We start from the raw sequence: 17457 nt of genomic DNA on the forward strand, positions 1-17457 counted from the left end.
CTGAAAGGCTTCTTCAAGGGGGAGCCAGTCGATGTGGTATGTTTGGACTTTCGGAAGGCGTTTGACAAAGTCCCGCATGAGAGGTTATTGTGTAAAATTAAAGCGAATGGGATTGGGGGAAATATATTGAGGTGGATAGAAAACTGGTTGGCAAAGAGGAAACAAAGAGTAGGGATTAATGGGTCCTTTTCAAACTGGCTGCCTATGTTTCTGGTCAAGACTGACACAGGCCACTTGTTTCCATTGTGCAAAAGAATTTGTGTCAAGTGCCTCCGAGAATACAACGCCTAATGATGAAGCTACAGAGCTATGACGTTGACCTCATCTATACCCCAGGCAAGTACCTTGCAGTCGCAGATACACACACTCTCTCTCTCTCTCTCTCTCTCTCGCCACGGGCATCCATGAGGTCTGCCTGGTTGTTGAGGTTGTCCAACTGCATGTCAAATCTCTTGGCTGCATCACCTCCGGTCTTCGATGAGAAGTCGTGCCTAATAAAGACAGAAACAGCCAAGGACATAGTCCTGCAAATGGGCAGCACGGTAGCATTGTGGATAGCACAATTGCTTCACAGCTCCAGGGTCCCAGGTTCGATTCCGGCTTGGGTCACTGTCTGTGCGGAATCTGCACATCCTCCCCGTGTGTGCGTGGGTTTCCTCCGGGTGCTCCGGTTTCCTCCCACAGTCCAAAGATGTGCAGGCTAGGTGGATTGGCCATAATAAATTGTCCTTAGTGTCCAAAATTGCCCTTAGTGTTGGGTAGGATTACTGGGTTATGGGGATAGGGTGGAGGTGTTGACCTTGGTTCGGGTGCTCTTTCCAAGAGCCGGTGCAGACTCGATGGGCCGAATGGCCTCCTTCTGCACTGTAAATTCTATGAAATGGTAATCAAACGTCTCAGAGACGGATGGCCTAAAGGTTCCTGCTCCGGGTACTGCAATGTGCAGTCAGAACTGAGTGAAGCGAATGGTATTCTTCTGTGGCAACACAGAATTGTGATTCCCCATTCAGTGAGGCCACTCATACTTAAAAAGCTTCATGAAGAACATCTGGGCATTGAGAAGTGCAAGCAAAGGGCCAGGGATACAATCTACTGGCCAGGCATCACCCAAGACATCGCAGGCATGGTCGATCACTGTGACACATACCAGAAATTCCGCTGCAAGCAAACCAAAGAGCCGATGCATGTGGGTGACATTATTGCAAGTCCGTGGCAGAACGTGAGCATGGATCTGTTCCCCCTTCAATGGAGAGACTACCTTGTAGTTATTGACTATTTCTAAAACTATCCGGAAGTTGCACAGTTGGCCAACTCGACTGCTCGGTGTGTCATCCAACATGCCAAAACGATCTTTGCCCGACATGGTATACCATCTATTGTCATGTCGGACAAATCATGAATGGACTCAAGTTGCCCGTCACTATGATTTTATATCCCCAGTCGAACGGGAAGGTGGAAAAGGGTGTGCACATCGTAAAGCAGCTGCTAATGAAGCACATTGATAGCCGGAAAGATATCTGTTTGACCCTTCTAAGCTATCGTTCAGCATCACACATCAATGGACAGTCGCTAGCACAGCTGCTCATGGACAGACAGCTACAGACGACCCTGCCTTCCATGGTGGCTATCCCTGTAGATCAATGACTGGAGCGGAAATTGCTTTTTCAAAAGAGGAGGCAGAAAGCGGTCTACGATAGGTCCACAAGGAAGCTCAAGCCACTGCATCAAGGTGATACCGTCAGACGCGAGGATGCCAATGGCAATGGATTGGTAACAAAAACTGGCAAATGTTTTGCAACAGGCAAGTCCACAGTCATTTCTGGTGATTACTGAGGATGATTTCGTTTTGCTAAGGGACCGAAGAGCGTTACTGAAAGTGCAATGGCCTTTCGTGCTGAGTCCAGCAGAAGAGCTGGGGTGTAATCCCGAACTTGTTACATCACCCTGTGAAGTGCCTCACAATGCTTTATTACTTTAAAGGTGCTTTTTAAATGCAATTTGCTGTCTTAGGAGGAAAAGTGCTTCAAGTGTTTGAGAACACCATCATCTCCAAGTTAAACAATACTCGACTTGGACAGTCAGTCACTCTTCGTTGCTAGATCAAAATCCTGGAGCACCTGTCATGGGGTTACCGCCACCACACAACTGCAGCAGTTTAAGATGGTGGCTTACCACCACCTGCATGGGGGCAAATAGGAATGGGCAATAAATACTGGCTTGTTTGACAATGCGCTCATCCACAGAATGAATGAATTTAAAGTACCCTACCCAATTCATTTTTCCAATTAAGGGGCGATTTAGCATGGCCAATCGACCTACCCAACAGATAGTTGGGTTGTGGGAGCGAAACCCACGCAAACACGGAGACAATGTGCAAACTCCACACGGACAGTGACCCAGAGCCGGGATCGAGCCTGGGACCTCGGCGCTGTGAGGCAGCAATGCTAACCACTGCACCACCGTGCTGCCCTGTGCAATCCCGAACTTGAAGAGGACACAGACCACCCAACAGAGCCAGTGATCAACGACTCATCCACAGCAGTTAATGTAGACGAGCAGGAACACCAGTAACAAGAGACGATGGTACACGATCACCGATTTAGCCATCACTCAGGAGGTCAACCAGATTACAGCGCAGATGACAGACTGAACTTGTAATAAAATGTGTACAGCATACGTTTAAAGCTATCATGCATATCAGGTTGTTCAAAGAAGAGTTATGCTTGTAAATATTAATGTGTCCAAAGGAAGGGGGATGTGGTGATATGCATGCACACATAAATGTATATATTTGTATAAATGTATATAGTTGTATATCAGTGCACACAAGTATCGGTACGACCTCTAGACAGCAGGTGGCTTCAGACATCCATCACATGACTGGAGTGACCCACCTGTTGGTAGTAGGACGTACAACAGGATAGTCGCACTTTAGAGCAGCTCCCAGAGAATTCGAGTAACTATGTCTGTATGGTAATCTATTAGTTATCTTTCCACGTAGAGCGGCACGATGGCGCAGTGGTTAGCGCTGCTGCCTATGGCGCTGAGGACCCGGGTTCAATCCCGGCCCCAGGTCACTGTCCATGTGGAGTTTGCACATTCTCCCCATGTCTGCGTGGGATTCACCCCCACAACCCAAAGATGTGCTGGTTAGGTGGATTGGCGACGCTAAATTGCCCCTTAATTGGAAAAAGATAATTGGGTTAAATTCATTCATTCTGTGGATGAGCACATTGTCAAACAAGCCAGTATTTATTGCTCATTCCTATTTGCCCCCATGCAGGTGGTGGTAAGCCACCATCTTAAACTGCTGCAGTTGTGTGGTGGCGGTAACCCCATGACAGGTAGGGTGCTCCAGGATTTTGATCTAGCAACGAAGAGTGACTGACTGTCCAAGTCGAGTATTGTTTAACTTGGCGATGATGGTGTTCTCAAACACTTGATGCACTTTTCCTCCTAAGACAGCAAATTGCATTTAAAAAGCACCTTTAAAGTAATAAAGCATTGTGAGGCACTTCACAGGGTGATGTAACAAGATCTGACCCAGAGGGCCAGAAAGAGCTATTCAGATCGGTGACCAAACGCTTGGTCGGAGGTGGTTTTAAGCAGCATCATAAAAAAGAAATAGAAGGACAAATAGGTTCAGGGAGGAAATTCCAGAGTTCAGTGCCAATCACTTCATAAGTGCATAGTCGTGGAGGTCTCCAGCACAGAAAAGACCCTTCAGCCTATCGCTTCTGCGCCAGTCAAAAACAGTCCCCTAAGTATTCTCATCCCAATATTTGACACCAACCTATAAAAGGAGATTCTGGGACAGTAACGGCAAAATTAAGTCAAAGGTGGGTTTTAAGGAACATCTTAAGCGAGGACAGAAGATAGAGAGGCAGAGAGGTTCAGGGAAGGAGTTCCAAAGCTTAGAGCCGAGGTAGCTACCAATGGTAGAGCAAAAGAATTGGGGATGTGCAAAAGGCCAGAATTAGAGGAATAGAAAGACTTTGAGGGAGTTGTAGGGCCGGAGGTAGTTACATAGATAGGAGGAGTGAGATCATGAAGGAACATAAAAACGATGAGAATTTTAAAATCAAAGTAGTGCCGGAAGTCAATGTAGGTCAACAAGCACAGAGGTGCATGAATCATGGTGCGAGTCAAGATATAGGCAGAATGTTGGTTGAGTTCAAGCTGATGTAGGGTGCTATGGGGGAGGCCATCTGGGAAAGCATAGTGTCTAGAGGTCACAAAGGTATGGATGAAGATTTCAGCTAAAATGAGCTAAGGTAGGGAGAGAGATGGATAACTTTACAGAAATTAAGGTAACAGCCCTGGTGATTGTGTTAGAAGTCACAGGCTTGGGATCCTGAAAGGAAACAGCACTATGTGCTACACTCAATGTCACTAGCCTAGGGCTAGGAATGCACCATTGTTCAGATTTTTATTTTATAAATTTAGAGTACCCAATTCATTTTTTCCAATTAAGGGGCAATTCAGCGTAGCCAATCCACCTAGCCTGCACATCTTTGGAATATGGGGGCGAAACCCACACAAACACGGAGAGAATGTGCAAACTCCACACGGACAGTGACCCAGAGCCGGAATCGAACCTGGGACCTCGGCGCCGTGAGGCGGCAGGGCTAACCCACTGCGCCACCGTGCTGCCCCATTGTTCACATTCTTGACCACTATCCAGTGCATTCTATTGGAAGTACAAGTGTGGACGGCAGGTAAGGATCGGACTGAACTCAATTCTGCTGCATCATAATTAAATAACCAGGACCCCTGCCAAGAGACAAAGTCTTCAGGAAGGGGCAGCATGGTGATGCAGTGTTAGCACTGCTGCCTCACAGCGCCGAGGTCCCAGGTTCGATCCCGGCTCTGGGTTACTGTCCATAAGATCATAAGACATAGGAGCAGAATTAGGCCACTCGGCCCATCGAGTCTGCTCCGCCATTCAATCATGGCAGATATTTTCTCATTCCCATTCTCCTGCCTTCTCCCCAAACCCCTGATCCCCTTATTAATCAAGAACCTTTCTCTGTCTTAAAGACACTCAGTGATTTGGCCTCCACAGCCCTCTGCGGCAAAGAGTTCCACAGATTCACCACCCTCTGGCTGAAGAAATTCCTCTTCATCTCTGTTTTAAAGGATCGTCCCTTTCGTCCGAGATGGTGTCCTCTGGTTCTATTTCTCCTACAAGTGGAAACATCCTCTCCACATCCATTCTATCCAGGTCTCGCAGTATCCTGTAAGTTTCAATAAGATCCCCCTCATCCTTCTAAACTCCAACAAGTACAGACCCAGAGTCCTCAACCGTTCCTCATACGTTCTTCATTCCAGGTATCATTCTTGTGAACCTCCTCTGGACCCTTTCCAAGGTCAGCACATTCTTCCTCAGATACGGGGCCCCAAACTGCTCACAATACTCCAAATGGGGTCTGACCAGAGCCTTATACAGCCTCAGAAGTACCTCCCCGGTGTTGTATTCTAGCCCTCTTGACATGAATACTAACATTGCATTTGCCTTCTTAACTGTCGACTGAACCTGCACGTTAACCTTAAGAGCATCGTGAACAAGGACTCCCAAGTCCCTTTATGCTTCTGATTTCCTAAGCATTTCCCCATTTAGAAAATAGTCTATGCCTAAATTCCTCCTTCCAAAGTGCATAACCTCACACTTTTCCACATTGTATTTCATTTGCCGCTTCATTGCCCACTCTCCCAGCTTGTCCAAATCTTTCTGCAGCTCCCTTGCTTCCTCAATACTACATGTCCCTCTACAGATCTTTGTATTATCTACAAACTTAGCAACAGTGCCTTCAGTTCCAGATCATTAATGTATATTGTGAAAAGTTATGGTCCCAGCACAGACCCGAGGCACACCACTCCGTGTGGAGTTTGCACATTCTCCCTGTGTTTGCGTGGGTTTCACCCCCACAACCCAAAGATGTGCATGGTAGGTGGATTGGCCCTTAATTAGAAAAAATTAATTGGGTACTCTAAACTAAAAAAAAGTCCTCAGGAAGGGGGTTGCAGACAATGAGGCAGAAAAAAGATGGTTCCAAAAAAGGAAGAGTTGCAGAATGTAACAGGATAATGCAGATAAAAAAATGTGACTTGGTCCAGTTGCAGTATACCATTCAAGATCCAAGAATATGGCATTGAACCTGTACAAACTTTGCATGAGCCATAAAGTCTTAGGGATACAACTAGGCATCGAGTTGCTTGAGCTTTTTCAGTAAAATTCTCCTATCCCCTTTGAAAACAAAGTTCGTAACGTGCAGTGCTCAGGAAGTAAAACACTTCTGCCAGCTTTAAGACACTTTTTATATTGCATAACAATGTAAGAAATTTCCAATTTCTTTAAATATCTAACACTGTGTAATATTCTCTTTCAATATACCCGAAGGCACATCGATGTGATCCTTCAAAGTAAAAGACAATTGGCTTAATGCTCACAGTCCTTTTGATCTAAGCATCAGTTGTTATTTCCTCCCAGAGAGATGATATTTCAAGTCTGCCTCTGACAGAAATGTCTAGGTCTCAGGACGTGGGCACAAGCAGAGCTGAGGCCCTGGTTTCAATATACAGAACTGACGGCGGCTGTTAAGACTCTTCTTGTGAAGGCCCTAGAGGCTGAATATTTAACATCCAACAAGAAAGACTGTTACTCACAGGGATCATTTTGTATGAAAATCAAGAGCTGGTTTCGGAAAATACATTAGTGATAGATAAATGAGGATTGACCTCCAAATATACTTGCAATTAAAAACATTCAGTCCTTTAAAAAAATCATGCATTAAATGTTAAGGACTCCCTTATTATGGAATTGTGTGTGCATACATTTACTTTGGTTAAAGAGTAAAGTAGCCACCCTGGTGAATTAAATCAAGAGGATCCCTGCAGAGTGCATATGCTTTCTATCATAAGTGTCAGATTGTTTAGTCTCTTTCAAGATTAATTTTGTTTATTAAAAAAACCCATCTTTGCCAAGTTTATCTTGTGTTTTGGCAAAAGCAAAATAAAAATGAGGTTTAAAAAAACCAGTTGTGCCAGCAACAAATCCATTCTTTCTTTTGGGAGCACCTTCCACAGAATGCAAAAGAAATGTGGGATATTCAGTGTCAACCTGCCTGTTTTGCCTGAACACATTGTTCTCAAGATACAATTCAATGCAGTATTAAAGAGGAAGAGGGTAGATAGACATCAGATGAAACTTAACGTGGAGTAATGTGAAGTGAGGAGGAGGAATAAGGCCACACAAATGGTGGTAAATGATGGTAAAACTGGAGAATTGGGCAGCACGGTAGCACAGTGGTTAGCACAGATGCCTCACAGCGCCAGGGACACAGGTTCGATTCCAGCTTGGGTTACTGTCTGTGAGGAGTCTGCACGTTCTCCCCGTGTCTGCGTCGGTTTCCTCCCACAAATCCCGAAAGATGTGCTGTTAGGTGAATTGGACATTCTGAATTCTCCCTCTGTGTATCCGAACAGGAGTCGGAATGTGGCGACTAGGGGCTTTTCACAGTAACTTCATTGCAGTGTTAATGTAAGCCTACTTGTGACAAAAAAGATTGTTATTGTTATTAAAAGGAGCAGAGGCTAATGGGTTCAGATACAGAGGGCGCAATTTAACCACCGCATGGCACGTGGTGGAGATCTGGGTCCGCCGGTTAAATAGCGGGAAAGGCCAGAATTGCGATTTGCGCCTGGTGCTATATAACCAGCCTGCCCCAGAGTTCATGATCTCTCCCAAATATGGCGAGCATCTCATTAACCCTCATTTGATTTCATTTCCATCTCATTCGCAAGATTGAAGTCGAATGCAATGGCTTCCCGGAATTATCGTCTCCCCAGCGAGAAATAGAAGGCACGCATGTCGCCTTGCACAGACCGGGGCATCAGGGCATGCCCTTCATTAACAAGAAGGGGGTTCTATTCCCTGAATGTTCAACTCATGTGTGACCACCGCTTCTGGGTCATGTGTGTGTTCACGCTTCATGACAGCCAGATCCTGGGACACTCGGAGATCCTCGGTGTCTTTGATGACTACCCCAGGATGACAGATTAGCGCTTGGGGGATAAGGGGTACCTATTGTAATCCTGGCTGATGATGCCGGTGTGGAGGCCGGAGACTGAGGCAGAGACCCTATAAACATGGCCCATGTGGCCACCCGTGCCGTCAAAATGCGTTCAGATGCCTGGTCCGCTCTGGTGGTGCACTGCAGTGCACCCCCCAGTGGGTCGCCAGCTTTGTGGTGGTCTGCTGTGCACTCTACCTGGCATAGCAGCGGGGTGACATGCTGGAGGAGGAGGAGGAAGGACATACCGCCTTGTCGGTGGAGAAGGCGGACTAGGAGGGGATGGAGGATGAACCTAGGGAGAACCCATAGGAGGAGCCAGAGAATGGGAGACAGATGGCAGCAAGGGCCTGGCATCCTCGGAGGACCAGGGAGGCCCCTCATCCTCGCCCCCCAACTCATAGCGCGGATCATAGGATTCTTCCCACCCCAATCCCCATCCCTCCTTCCCCCCCCCCCCCAACCATTTCCCTCTTTCCCACCCCCATCCCTCCTTTCCCCCCCTCCCATTCTCCTCTGTCCCCCTGCACACCAACTACTCTGTTCCAACCTCCAAGGGTCTGTGTAACAGCACCCCAGGGTGACGAGGCTGTGTTGGCACTGTCAACGGGTCAATATACAAGGCAGGAGAGTGATGATAATTCACTGTGGGGTTAGTTCTGGTGCTCCTCAGTTTATAGCAAAGTCTGACTCCTGTCTTTGTGCTGACAGCGTTCACACCCATCCTCTGAAAAGGTCTGCATTGGGGGCATTTGATCTTGGACCACTGTGCCCAGGGGACAGGGGGAGCGGAGGGCAACAGGGGCTGGGGCGCAGCAGGCCTGCTGTGAAGATTAACATGACAGAGGCTTGCCATGTATCAGGTGTAACATGTTTTGGTAGTGATCATTTGACATTTCCATTCCCCCTAGCTACAGATAGTGTTGCCCCCCCCCCCTTCCACGAGGGGAGCTGTAAGAACTGGAGACCACCATTGGCTCCTTGGTGGGGGGCTGTGGGTTAGCATCCAGTGTTTTCTCCTCCCTGACGGTGCCTGGACGACTCCATGGGATGGAGGGGCAGCTGGAGGGAGCTCCAGAGGCCGATGAGTCACCTGGCTCTGCCAGTCCTGGCGGCTCCCCATTGTCTGCACCATAGTGTTGATGCTCTCAGCTATGGTCCTCAGCAATTGGAACATGCTCTGCAGTGCCTCAGCAATATCCATCTGCATCTGGGACATGTCCCTCAGCCACTGGTGATGAGTCCCTCAGCCACGGTGGTTATGGCCTTGTGCACCACCACTCAAGTCGCAGATGTCATGCTCCACGTTTTCCACTGTGGTCGCCACCCTAACAGTGTTAGCCTCGGTGCCACGCATGGTTGGCACCATCTCCAGCGCCTAAAGTCTTTGGGACTCCTCCAATTGGCTGTGCACTCGCTGGAATGTTGCTGACATCCCCTCCTGAATGTCACGGCTGTGTCCTATCATCTGCATCAGCTCTGGGAGAACCTTGTCCAGATGTTTGGCATCTGACTGGGACCCTGTTGAGTCCTAGGATCCAGCAGACCTCCGACTGCTGTCAGTGGTTAACACTTCACAGCGCCAGGGACCTGGGTTCGATTCCCGGCTTGGGTCACTGTCTGTATGGAGTTTGCACATTCTCCCCGTGTCTGCGTGGGTTTCCTCCGGGTGCTCCGGTTTCCTCCCACAAGTCCCGAAAGAAGTGCTGTTAGGTGAATTGGACGTTCTGAATTCATCCTCAGTGTACCCGAACAGGTGCCGGAGTATGGCAACTAGGGGCTTTTCACAGTAACTTCATTGCAATGTTAATGTAAGTCTACTTGTGACACTAATAAAGATTATTATTAGTATGTTCCTGCCTCTACCTCATGTGTACCAGTGACTTTGTGGTGTTCACCAGATTGTGCTCCAGAGACTGTCCACTAATGTTGCCCACCAAGGAATGTGTCTCTGCTTGGTGGAAGGTGCGTTGATATCTGTGACGTGTTGATGGTGGTCTCCTCGGAGCTTTCCTCCGAGTTGGTCTCTTGGGTGGCCGGGGGGGGGGAAATGCCGCCAGATGGGCCAGCCCCATCAGATGGAGTTCCTGCGAGAAAAAGGTGGTCAGTGAGAGGGAAGGATCATATTGTCTGACACAAACAACTCACTTGAGGTTGGTCATCTGGATGAAGGGCAGTGGATCTTCACCTCTGTGACACAGGCCAACCTCACTGTTGGTGACTACTCTCTCCTTAGTCAACCCCGCGATCTCCAGGGCCCATTCCTCATAGTGGGTGAGGACTCGAATCTCTGGTATTTCGCACCCCCCATCATGGCCCTTTCCTGCTTATTATGGGCTATCTTCACCTGTGGAGACTAAAAGAGGGCATTGTGAGCTGCACACTTGATGGATCAGGAGAGTCTATAGCCGGTAGAGTGTGAGGGAATCTCATCTGGACATGAAGGGTTGTGATGGTGGGTGCCAATGGGTTCGGAGGAGCACGCATGAAGATCGGATGTGGGGAGGGTGTGAGATGTCAGCCAGTGATTTGTGGGGGGCAGGGGTTGAGAATTTGAAGGGTAGCAGCGGAACTGATAACAGGAGAGTGGTGGTAACTTAACCTTGCAGCTCATTGGAGGAGGGCACTGGTCTTCTTCTGACATTGGACGGTGGTCCGCCTGGTCATGCTGCCCGTACTGACAGCCGCTGCCACTGCCTCCCAGGTGGTATTGGTGATGCTACTGCAGGTCCTCTGACTCCCTTGTGGGAATAGGGTGTCCTGTCTCGCATCCACAGCATCCAGAAACCTGGATAGGTCGGCATTCCCAAAGCGAGGAGCAGGTCTGCACATTGCCATGCTTGTGTGTTGACAGGGAGTGAGTGGTGAAGGAACGTTTAAAAGCACTCCCCCTTGTTAGCGGCAGGACACGGAGGTGCGAGTCCAGCGAATCAGGCATCAAGACAGCCAATAATGGCGAGGAGCTCGTGAGGGGCTCATTTCCGGCACTAAGTGCTGTTAAATACGGGCTGTGATCTTGCCAATGCGGCCGTCAAGGAACACCCCGCCAATCATGCCCAAAGTGACACTTAGAAATTTTCCTGTTAAATCGCACCCATAATTCTTTAAGAGTGGGTGGACGGGTCGTGGAAATACTTTTAAAAATCCTATTTTTAAAAAAAAATAGAGTGAACAAACAAAGAGATCGGAAGTGAAGAAAATTAACATAAGCTGCCCCAAGATGATACCAGGGACTTATTAGGCCACAAGAGAGAAAACGCAAGAGGGGGCTCTTTATATTAAAACAAAGAAGATTAATAGAAGATCTGATGGTGGTGTTCAAAATTATTTTAAGTAAGTCAACTAGTGGTGTAAATTTAAAATTAAAAAAAACCCAAAAGTTTGAATCATATAGCCTGCTGGCTTTTAGAAATATTTAGTCCCAATCTTCTGTTCTTTCCCCTGTAATTTATTTCCCTCTTCAAGTATAAAGCCAATTCCCTTATGAAATTTACCACTGAATCTGTTTCCATTCCTTTCAGCGTTATATTTCAGATTACAACAAATTAGCTGCTTCAGAAAATTTCTCCTCATTTTACCCCTGCTTCTTAAGGTTTTAAAAGCATTGGCGCGGAGGGTTATTAGGACATGAAAAACCCTGCTAGAAACAATGGTGGAAGCAGAATTTGCTTTTATGGAAGAAGTGGACGAATATCTTTAAAAGAAAAAAACTGGGGAGGTGAACAAGACTGGGCAAATAGCTCTTTCAGAAAAGGGGCACAGGTTCAACTGGCCAACAGGCCTCATCATATTATCATAGAATTTAAAGTGCTGAAGGAGGCCATTCGGCCCATCAAGTCTGCACCAGCCCTTGGAAAGAGCACCCCACCCAAGCCCCCACCTCCACCCTATCCCAGCAACCCCATTTAACCTTTTTGGTCACTAAGGGCAATTTAGCATGGCCAGTCCGCCTAACCCGCACATCTTTCGCCTGTGGGAGGAAACCGGAATACCCGGAGGAAACCCACGCACACATGGGGAGAACGTGCAGACTCCGCACAGACAGTGACCCAAGCCGGGAATCGAACCTGGGACCCTGGAGTTGTGAAGAAACTGCGCTAACCACTATGCTACCATGCTGCCCAAAAGGGCCACTATCTCAACACATTAACCCATTCCCATTTTATCTTTTTTCATTTATTCATGGGATGTGGGAGTCGCTGTTTGGACCAGCATTTATTGCCCGTCCCTGAGGGCATTTAAGAGTCAACCACATTGCTGTGGGTCTGGAGTCACATGTAGGCCAGACCAGGAAGACAGATTTCCTTCTCTAAAGGACAGGGGCTGGTTTAGCACAGGGTTAAATTGCTGGCTTTGAAAGCAGACCAAGGCAGGCCAGCAGCACGGTTCAAATCCTGTACAAGCCTCCCCGAACAGGAGCCGGAATGTGGCGACTAGGGGCTTTTCACAGTAACTTCATTTGAAGCCTACTTGTGACAATAAGCAATTTTCATTTTTTCATTTCATTCACGAACCAGATGGGTTTTTACGGCAGTTGACAATGGTTTCAAGGTCGTCATTAGAATTTTAATTCCAGATTTTTATTGCATTCAAATTCCACCAACTGCCCTGGTGGGATTCGAAGCCAGGTCCCCAGAACATTATCCTAGTCTTTGGATTGCTAGTCCAGTGACTATATCACTCCGCCACAGATCCCCTCATGTGCCGTAAACGCTTTCAATCCAGAATCTGGAGTAACTTCACAAATCAACTTTTACTATTTCATATTTTGGTTTCTCATCCACAATACATAAAGACCATGTTTAATTTCTCATATGTGGGCTTGATGCACAGCAGAGAGAGGGTCCCTGGCAGAATACAGTAATCAACATGACTATAGAATTTTTAAAAATAAAATTCTAACCCCCCCCCCAAATAAAATTATTTCTCAACTTACCTTGGAAGCATTTTTTACAGTTGAAAGCCTGTGCGCAATTACTAAAACCGTTCTCTCTTGCATAACCCGATCAATGGCCTCTTGTACTTGGTGCTCACTTTCTGCATCCAAAGCACTTGTAGCCTAGTAAAACAGAAAAATGTGTTAGAGACAATCTGGCATGTTTTCGTAATCTACTCAACATTCAATCAAATCATTTCAATGTCCACCACAATACCATGGGAATTGGTAAATGCATAAGATTATCAGGGTTAATGTAAACCAGAGTTGAATGGAGCACTTATATCTGATTTATATTATATCTATTATCTATAGCAGCAGGAAACAACTGTCATTTCACTTTAGGGCAATAAATAATAGCCGGTCAGAACTGTATAGTGCCATTTCTTCCCCCAACAAAACCTTACCATGATTACAAACATAATTGTGTACTCAACAAAAATCCACAGTAGGGGAAGAATTGTTCTAGCTACTATGTGTAATAACATTCTTTTTGAAAGTAATTGCAACGCTATTACATGTAGTGACTAAGGCAATCCTTCCAACTTATCGCATATTGCTTCCCTTTAAACAAAACAATTTTATTTGTTCAAATTGGTCCATTACGTTAAGAGTATTCTGAACCAATATGTCTTCGAAACATACAAAATAGAAGCAGGAGTAGGTCATTCAGCCGCTCGAGCCTGCTCTGCCATTCAATATGATCATGGCTGATCCCCAATCTTAAAGCCATACTCCCGCACTCTCCCCATACCACTTGACACCTTTAGAGTATAGAACTCTATTTCCTTCTTAAATATATTCAGTCGCTTGGCCTCCACAACGTTCTGTAGTAGAGAATTCCACAGGTTCCCACCCTCTTGAGATGAAGATTCTCATCTCAGTCCTGAATGTCCTAACCGTATCCTGAGACAGTGACCCCTTGTTCAGAGCTCCCCCCCCCTCCCCCACCCAGCCAGAGGAAACCGTATCCTGAGACTGTGACCCCTTGTTCAGAGCCCCCCCCCCCCCCCCCCCAGCCAGAGGAAACAACATCCCTGCATCCAGTCTGTCCAACCTTTTGAAAATTTTAGGGACGGATTCTTCGGTCCGCAAGCTGCGTTTTCCTGCATGGCTGGTAGCGGGTTCTCCATTCCCGCAGCTGGTCAATGAGGTTTCTCATTGTGACCACCCCACTCCGGCGGAAAACCAGCAGGCATAGGTGCAGACCGGGGGGTCCCGCCGACAGAGAATCCGCTGTAGATGTTGCAATTAGATCCCCTTTCATTTTTCTAAATTCCAGTGAATACAGGCCTGGTTGACCCAAAGTCTCCTCATACAACAAACCTGCCATCCCAGGAATCAGTTCGGTGAACCTTCACTGTACTCCTTTTATGGCAAGTACATTCTTTCTTAGATAAACTGCACAGAATACACCGGCTGTGGTCTCACTAAGACCCTGTACAGCTTCATTAAGACACCTGTGCTTCTGTACTCAAGTCCTCTTGCATGAAGATCAACATCCCATTCCTAACTGCTTGCTGTACCTGCATGCTTGCTTCCAGTGACTGATGTATGAGGAAACCATTGTCCCTTTGTCTGTCAACATTTCCCAATCTATCACCATTTAAATAATACTCTGCCATTCTGTTTCTCTGTCTGAAGTGGATAACTTCATATTTATCCACATTACAATGTATTTGCCCATTCACTTAACTTGTCCAAATCATCTTGAAGCCTCTTAACATTCTCTTCACTACACATTCCCACCAAAGTTTGTGTTAGGTCTTCAAGCAAACATCCATCTGATAGGGTGGGCTGGGGTGGAGGGGACAATTCGACTAGGCTTTTCAGCTCCATGGCAAAGTTATAAATTTATTGGATAATATTAACTGAATATAAAAAAACATGAATTTTGCAGACAAATGCTTCCAGTGAGGAGTCACACTCAATAGGACCGTCGGCTGGAGAGGGATCTGCAATGCTGTAGCATTCTTTTCTAATCCAGGGAGAAACAACATAGAAATATAGAAAATAGGTGCAGGAGTAAGCAATTTGGCCCTTCGAGCCTGCTCCATCATTCATTATGATCTTGGCTGATCATCTAACTCAGTAACCTGTTCCCGTTTTCCTCCACATACTTTGATCCAATTAGTTCAAGATGTAAATCTATCTCCTTCTTGAAAACATAAGGCTCAACTCTCCCCCAAAAATGTCAAGAGTGGTAACGAGCGGAAATTGCCGCGAGCTTCCCGGCACCCGGCCCAGCGAGGCTGGCAATGCAATTCAACGTTAATTGGTCCACTGAACAAAGCCTCATGGGCTTCCCGCTGCAAATGAAGGCTCACCAGCTGATTCGCCGGCACCGCGCCTGCCAGCTAACAAGATCGAGCAGCACTTAAACTGCACTTGCTCAGCCAACACCAGCCAGCTTGCAACAATGGTGCCCAGGTAACTGGCCCCAAGATATGGGGATGCTGACCTGGGGAGGCTCCTGGACACGGTGGAGGCCAGGAGGGATGTCTTGTTCCCTAGAGAGTCCTGGAGGATGAGCCACAAGGCAGCCAGCGCTGTCTGAGATGAGGTGGCGGCGGCTGTAAGCTTGAGTATTATGATCAGGAGGGCTGGCCAGCAGTGCAGGAAGAAGGTCAATGACCGACCTACACCGGGCAGCACGAATAGGTAGACACCATGCCCACCACCACTTCGCCATCCCCCTCCCCCGCAAGAGAGCATCCACCCCCAACTCCCCATGCCACTTCCACCACTCTCTCCTCCCCTCCCCTCAGTCCCCCACCCAACCCCATCTCCCCCCGTCTCTCCCACCACTGTGAACCATGCGTGTGGCGAATGATGCCCTCTCTGTGTCGCAGGAAAAGCCCTCCCACAATCAGCGGGAGGGGCCCCAGACTGGCAGTGAGGTGCCGGACACAAGAATCCTCACCTCCTTCGAGGAGCAGGCCCTGGAGGTGACCGGGGTGGCTGAGGTTAGATCGGTCACCCACGCGGAGGCTGGCAGAGGTAAGGAACAACCGGGTTCCACCCTGAGGACCTGCCAAACGTGAGTACTGATTGCCTTACTAACTGATTGACACATCCCTCCCATTGACCAAATGTCAATTCTACCGCAGGTCCTCCAGCCGACGGAGCTGGCCTGTCCTGGGCGGCCCCCTCTCCTGACTCCACCGTAGCCGCGGCACAGCTGACATCCCCACCCACCACCAGCGCAGATACACACCTCGGTGGGGAATGTGAGTGGGTGGGCTTCTGGGGCACAATCTGGTGAGCACCGCACTGCTGATGTATATCAGGTGGACCCCAGGCGAGAAGGCAGTCGGAGGGCTGCTGGATCTCAGGACCCAGCTGGGTTCCAATCTGATACTGAGCCTGTGGAGGTGGGTTACCCGGAGCTGCTGGAGACGATAGGGAACGGCCAGGACATTCAGAGGGAGAAGTCAGCGTCGCTCCAGCAGATCCATGGCCACCTCATAGATTTCATAGAATTTACAGTGCAGAAAAGATGGCGCCGGCAATGAATGATACTGAGGCCAACACTGCTAAGGTGGCGACCACAGTGGAGAGTCCGGTGCATGACGACGGCATCATGAGTGAAGTTGTCCAAGGCATCGTGCAGTCGGTGACCGCCATGGATGAGGGCCTCGGCAGAATGCCGCCTCTCTGGGGGATGTCACCCAGTACCAGACCGACTTGATGAGGTTCTGCGGGACATATAATCATAGAATTTACAGTGCAGGAGGCCATTCGGTCCATCGAGTCTGCACCGGCCCTTTGAAAGAGCACCCCATTTAAGCCCACACTTCCAACCTATCCCAGTAACCCCACCCAAATGTCCCGCTCTCAAATAGGCATGGCTGAGGCGCTGCAGAGCATATCCCAGTGACTGAGGAGCATAGTCGAGAGTGTTGGCACAATGGTGCAGACATTGGGGAAACGCCAGGGCTGGCAGAGCCAGATGTTGCAGGGGCAGCCGGTGCCCAAACCATCCCTGTGGAGGGGCCCCAGCTTAGCTCCCCACACCCCCCAGCACTGGGATGGCAAGCCCACTGCCTCCGGGCTCTTTGCCTGTGAGCAAAGATGCCTACTCACCTCCTCGGCTCCTCACAGAAGCCCTTCCACACCAGGTTCACGTTTTTCAAAAGGGGTACTAATTAGTGCCAGCGTGAGCATTTGCTGGGAAGGCCTCTGAATGACGGGAGGCCGTTGGATATGGGGTCGCTCACATTGATTGTATGGAAATGGGGCTGAAGTGGTGATAATTGATTTCTTGCCATGCTACGGCCAGATCCTGATTTCGCCTATGGGAGCGGGCCAGTTGCTCAAACTGTTTGCCGCCTGGCGCGGATCTCGTTTTTGGTGTCGCTGCTATTCACCGGCCTCATTACACTTGAGCAAGAGTGCAATGAGGCCAGAGAATTGCGGCCATAGTGTTTTGGCCTCAACTGCTTTCTA

At 48.2% G+C, this 17457-nt stretch overlaps 1 protein-coding gene across 2 annotated transcripts in view; it reads right to left on the reverse strand.

Moving 5' to 3' along the window:
• LOC140403708 (uncharacterized) overlaps positions 1-17457 on the reverse strand; it is a 364979-nt gene that overhangs the window by 21170 nt on the left and 326352 nt on the right. For both annotated transcript variants that reach the window (XM_072491906.1, XM_072491971.1), the window contains exon 19: positions 13009-13131. In XM_072491906.1, the coding sequence (XP_072348007.1) occupies positions 13009-13131 (123 nt within the window). The remainder of the gene's footprint in view (positions 1-13008; positions 13132-17457) is intronic.

Source organism: Scyliorhinus torazame, chromosome 1 (assembly GCF_047496885.1).
Source record: "Scyliorhinus torazame isolate Kashiwa2021f chromosome 1, sScyTor2.1, whole genome shotgun sequence".
In the NCBI taxonomy this organism is placed as follows: domain Eukaryota; kingdom Metazoa; phylum Chordata; class Chondrichthyes; order Carcharhiniformes; family Scyliorhinidae; genus Scyliorhinus; species Scyliorhinus torazame.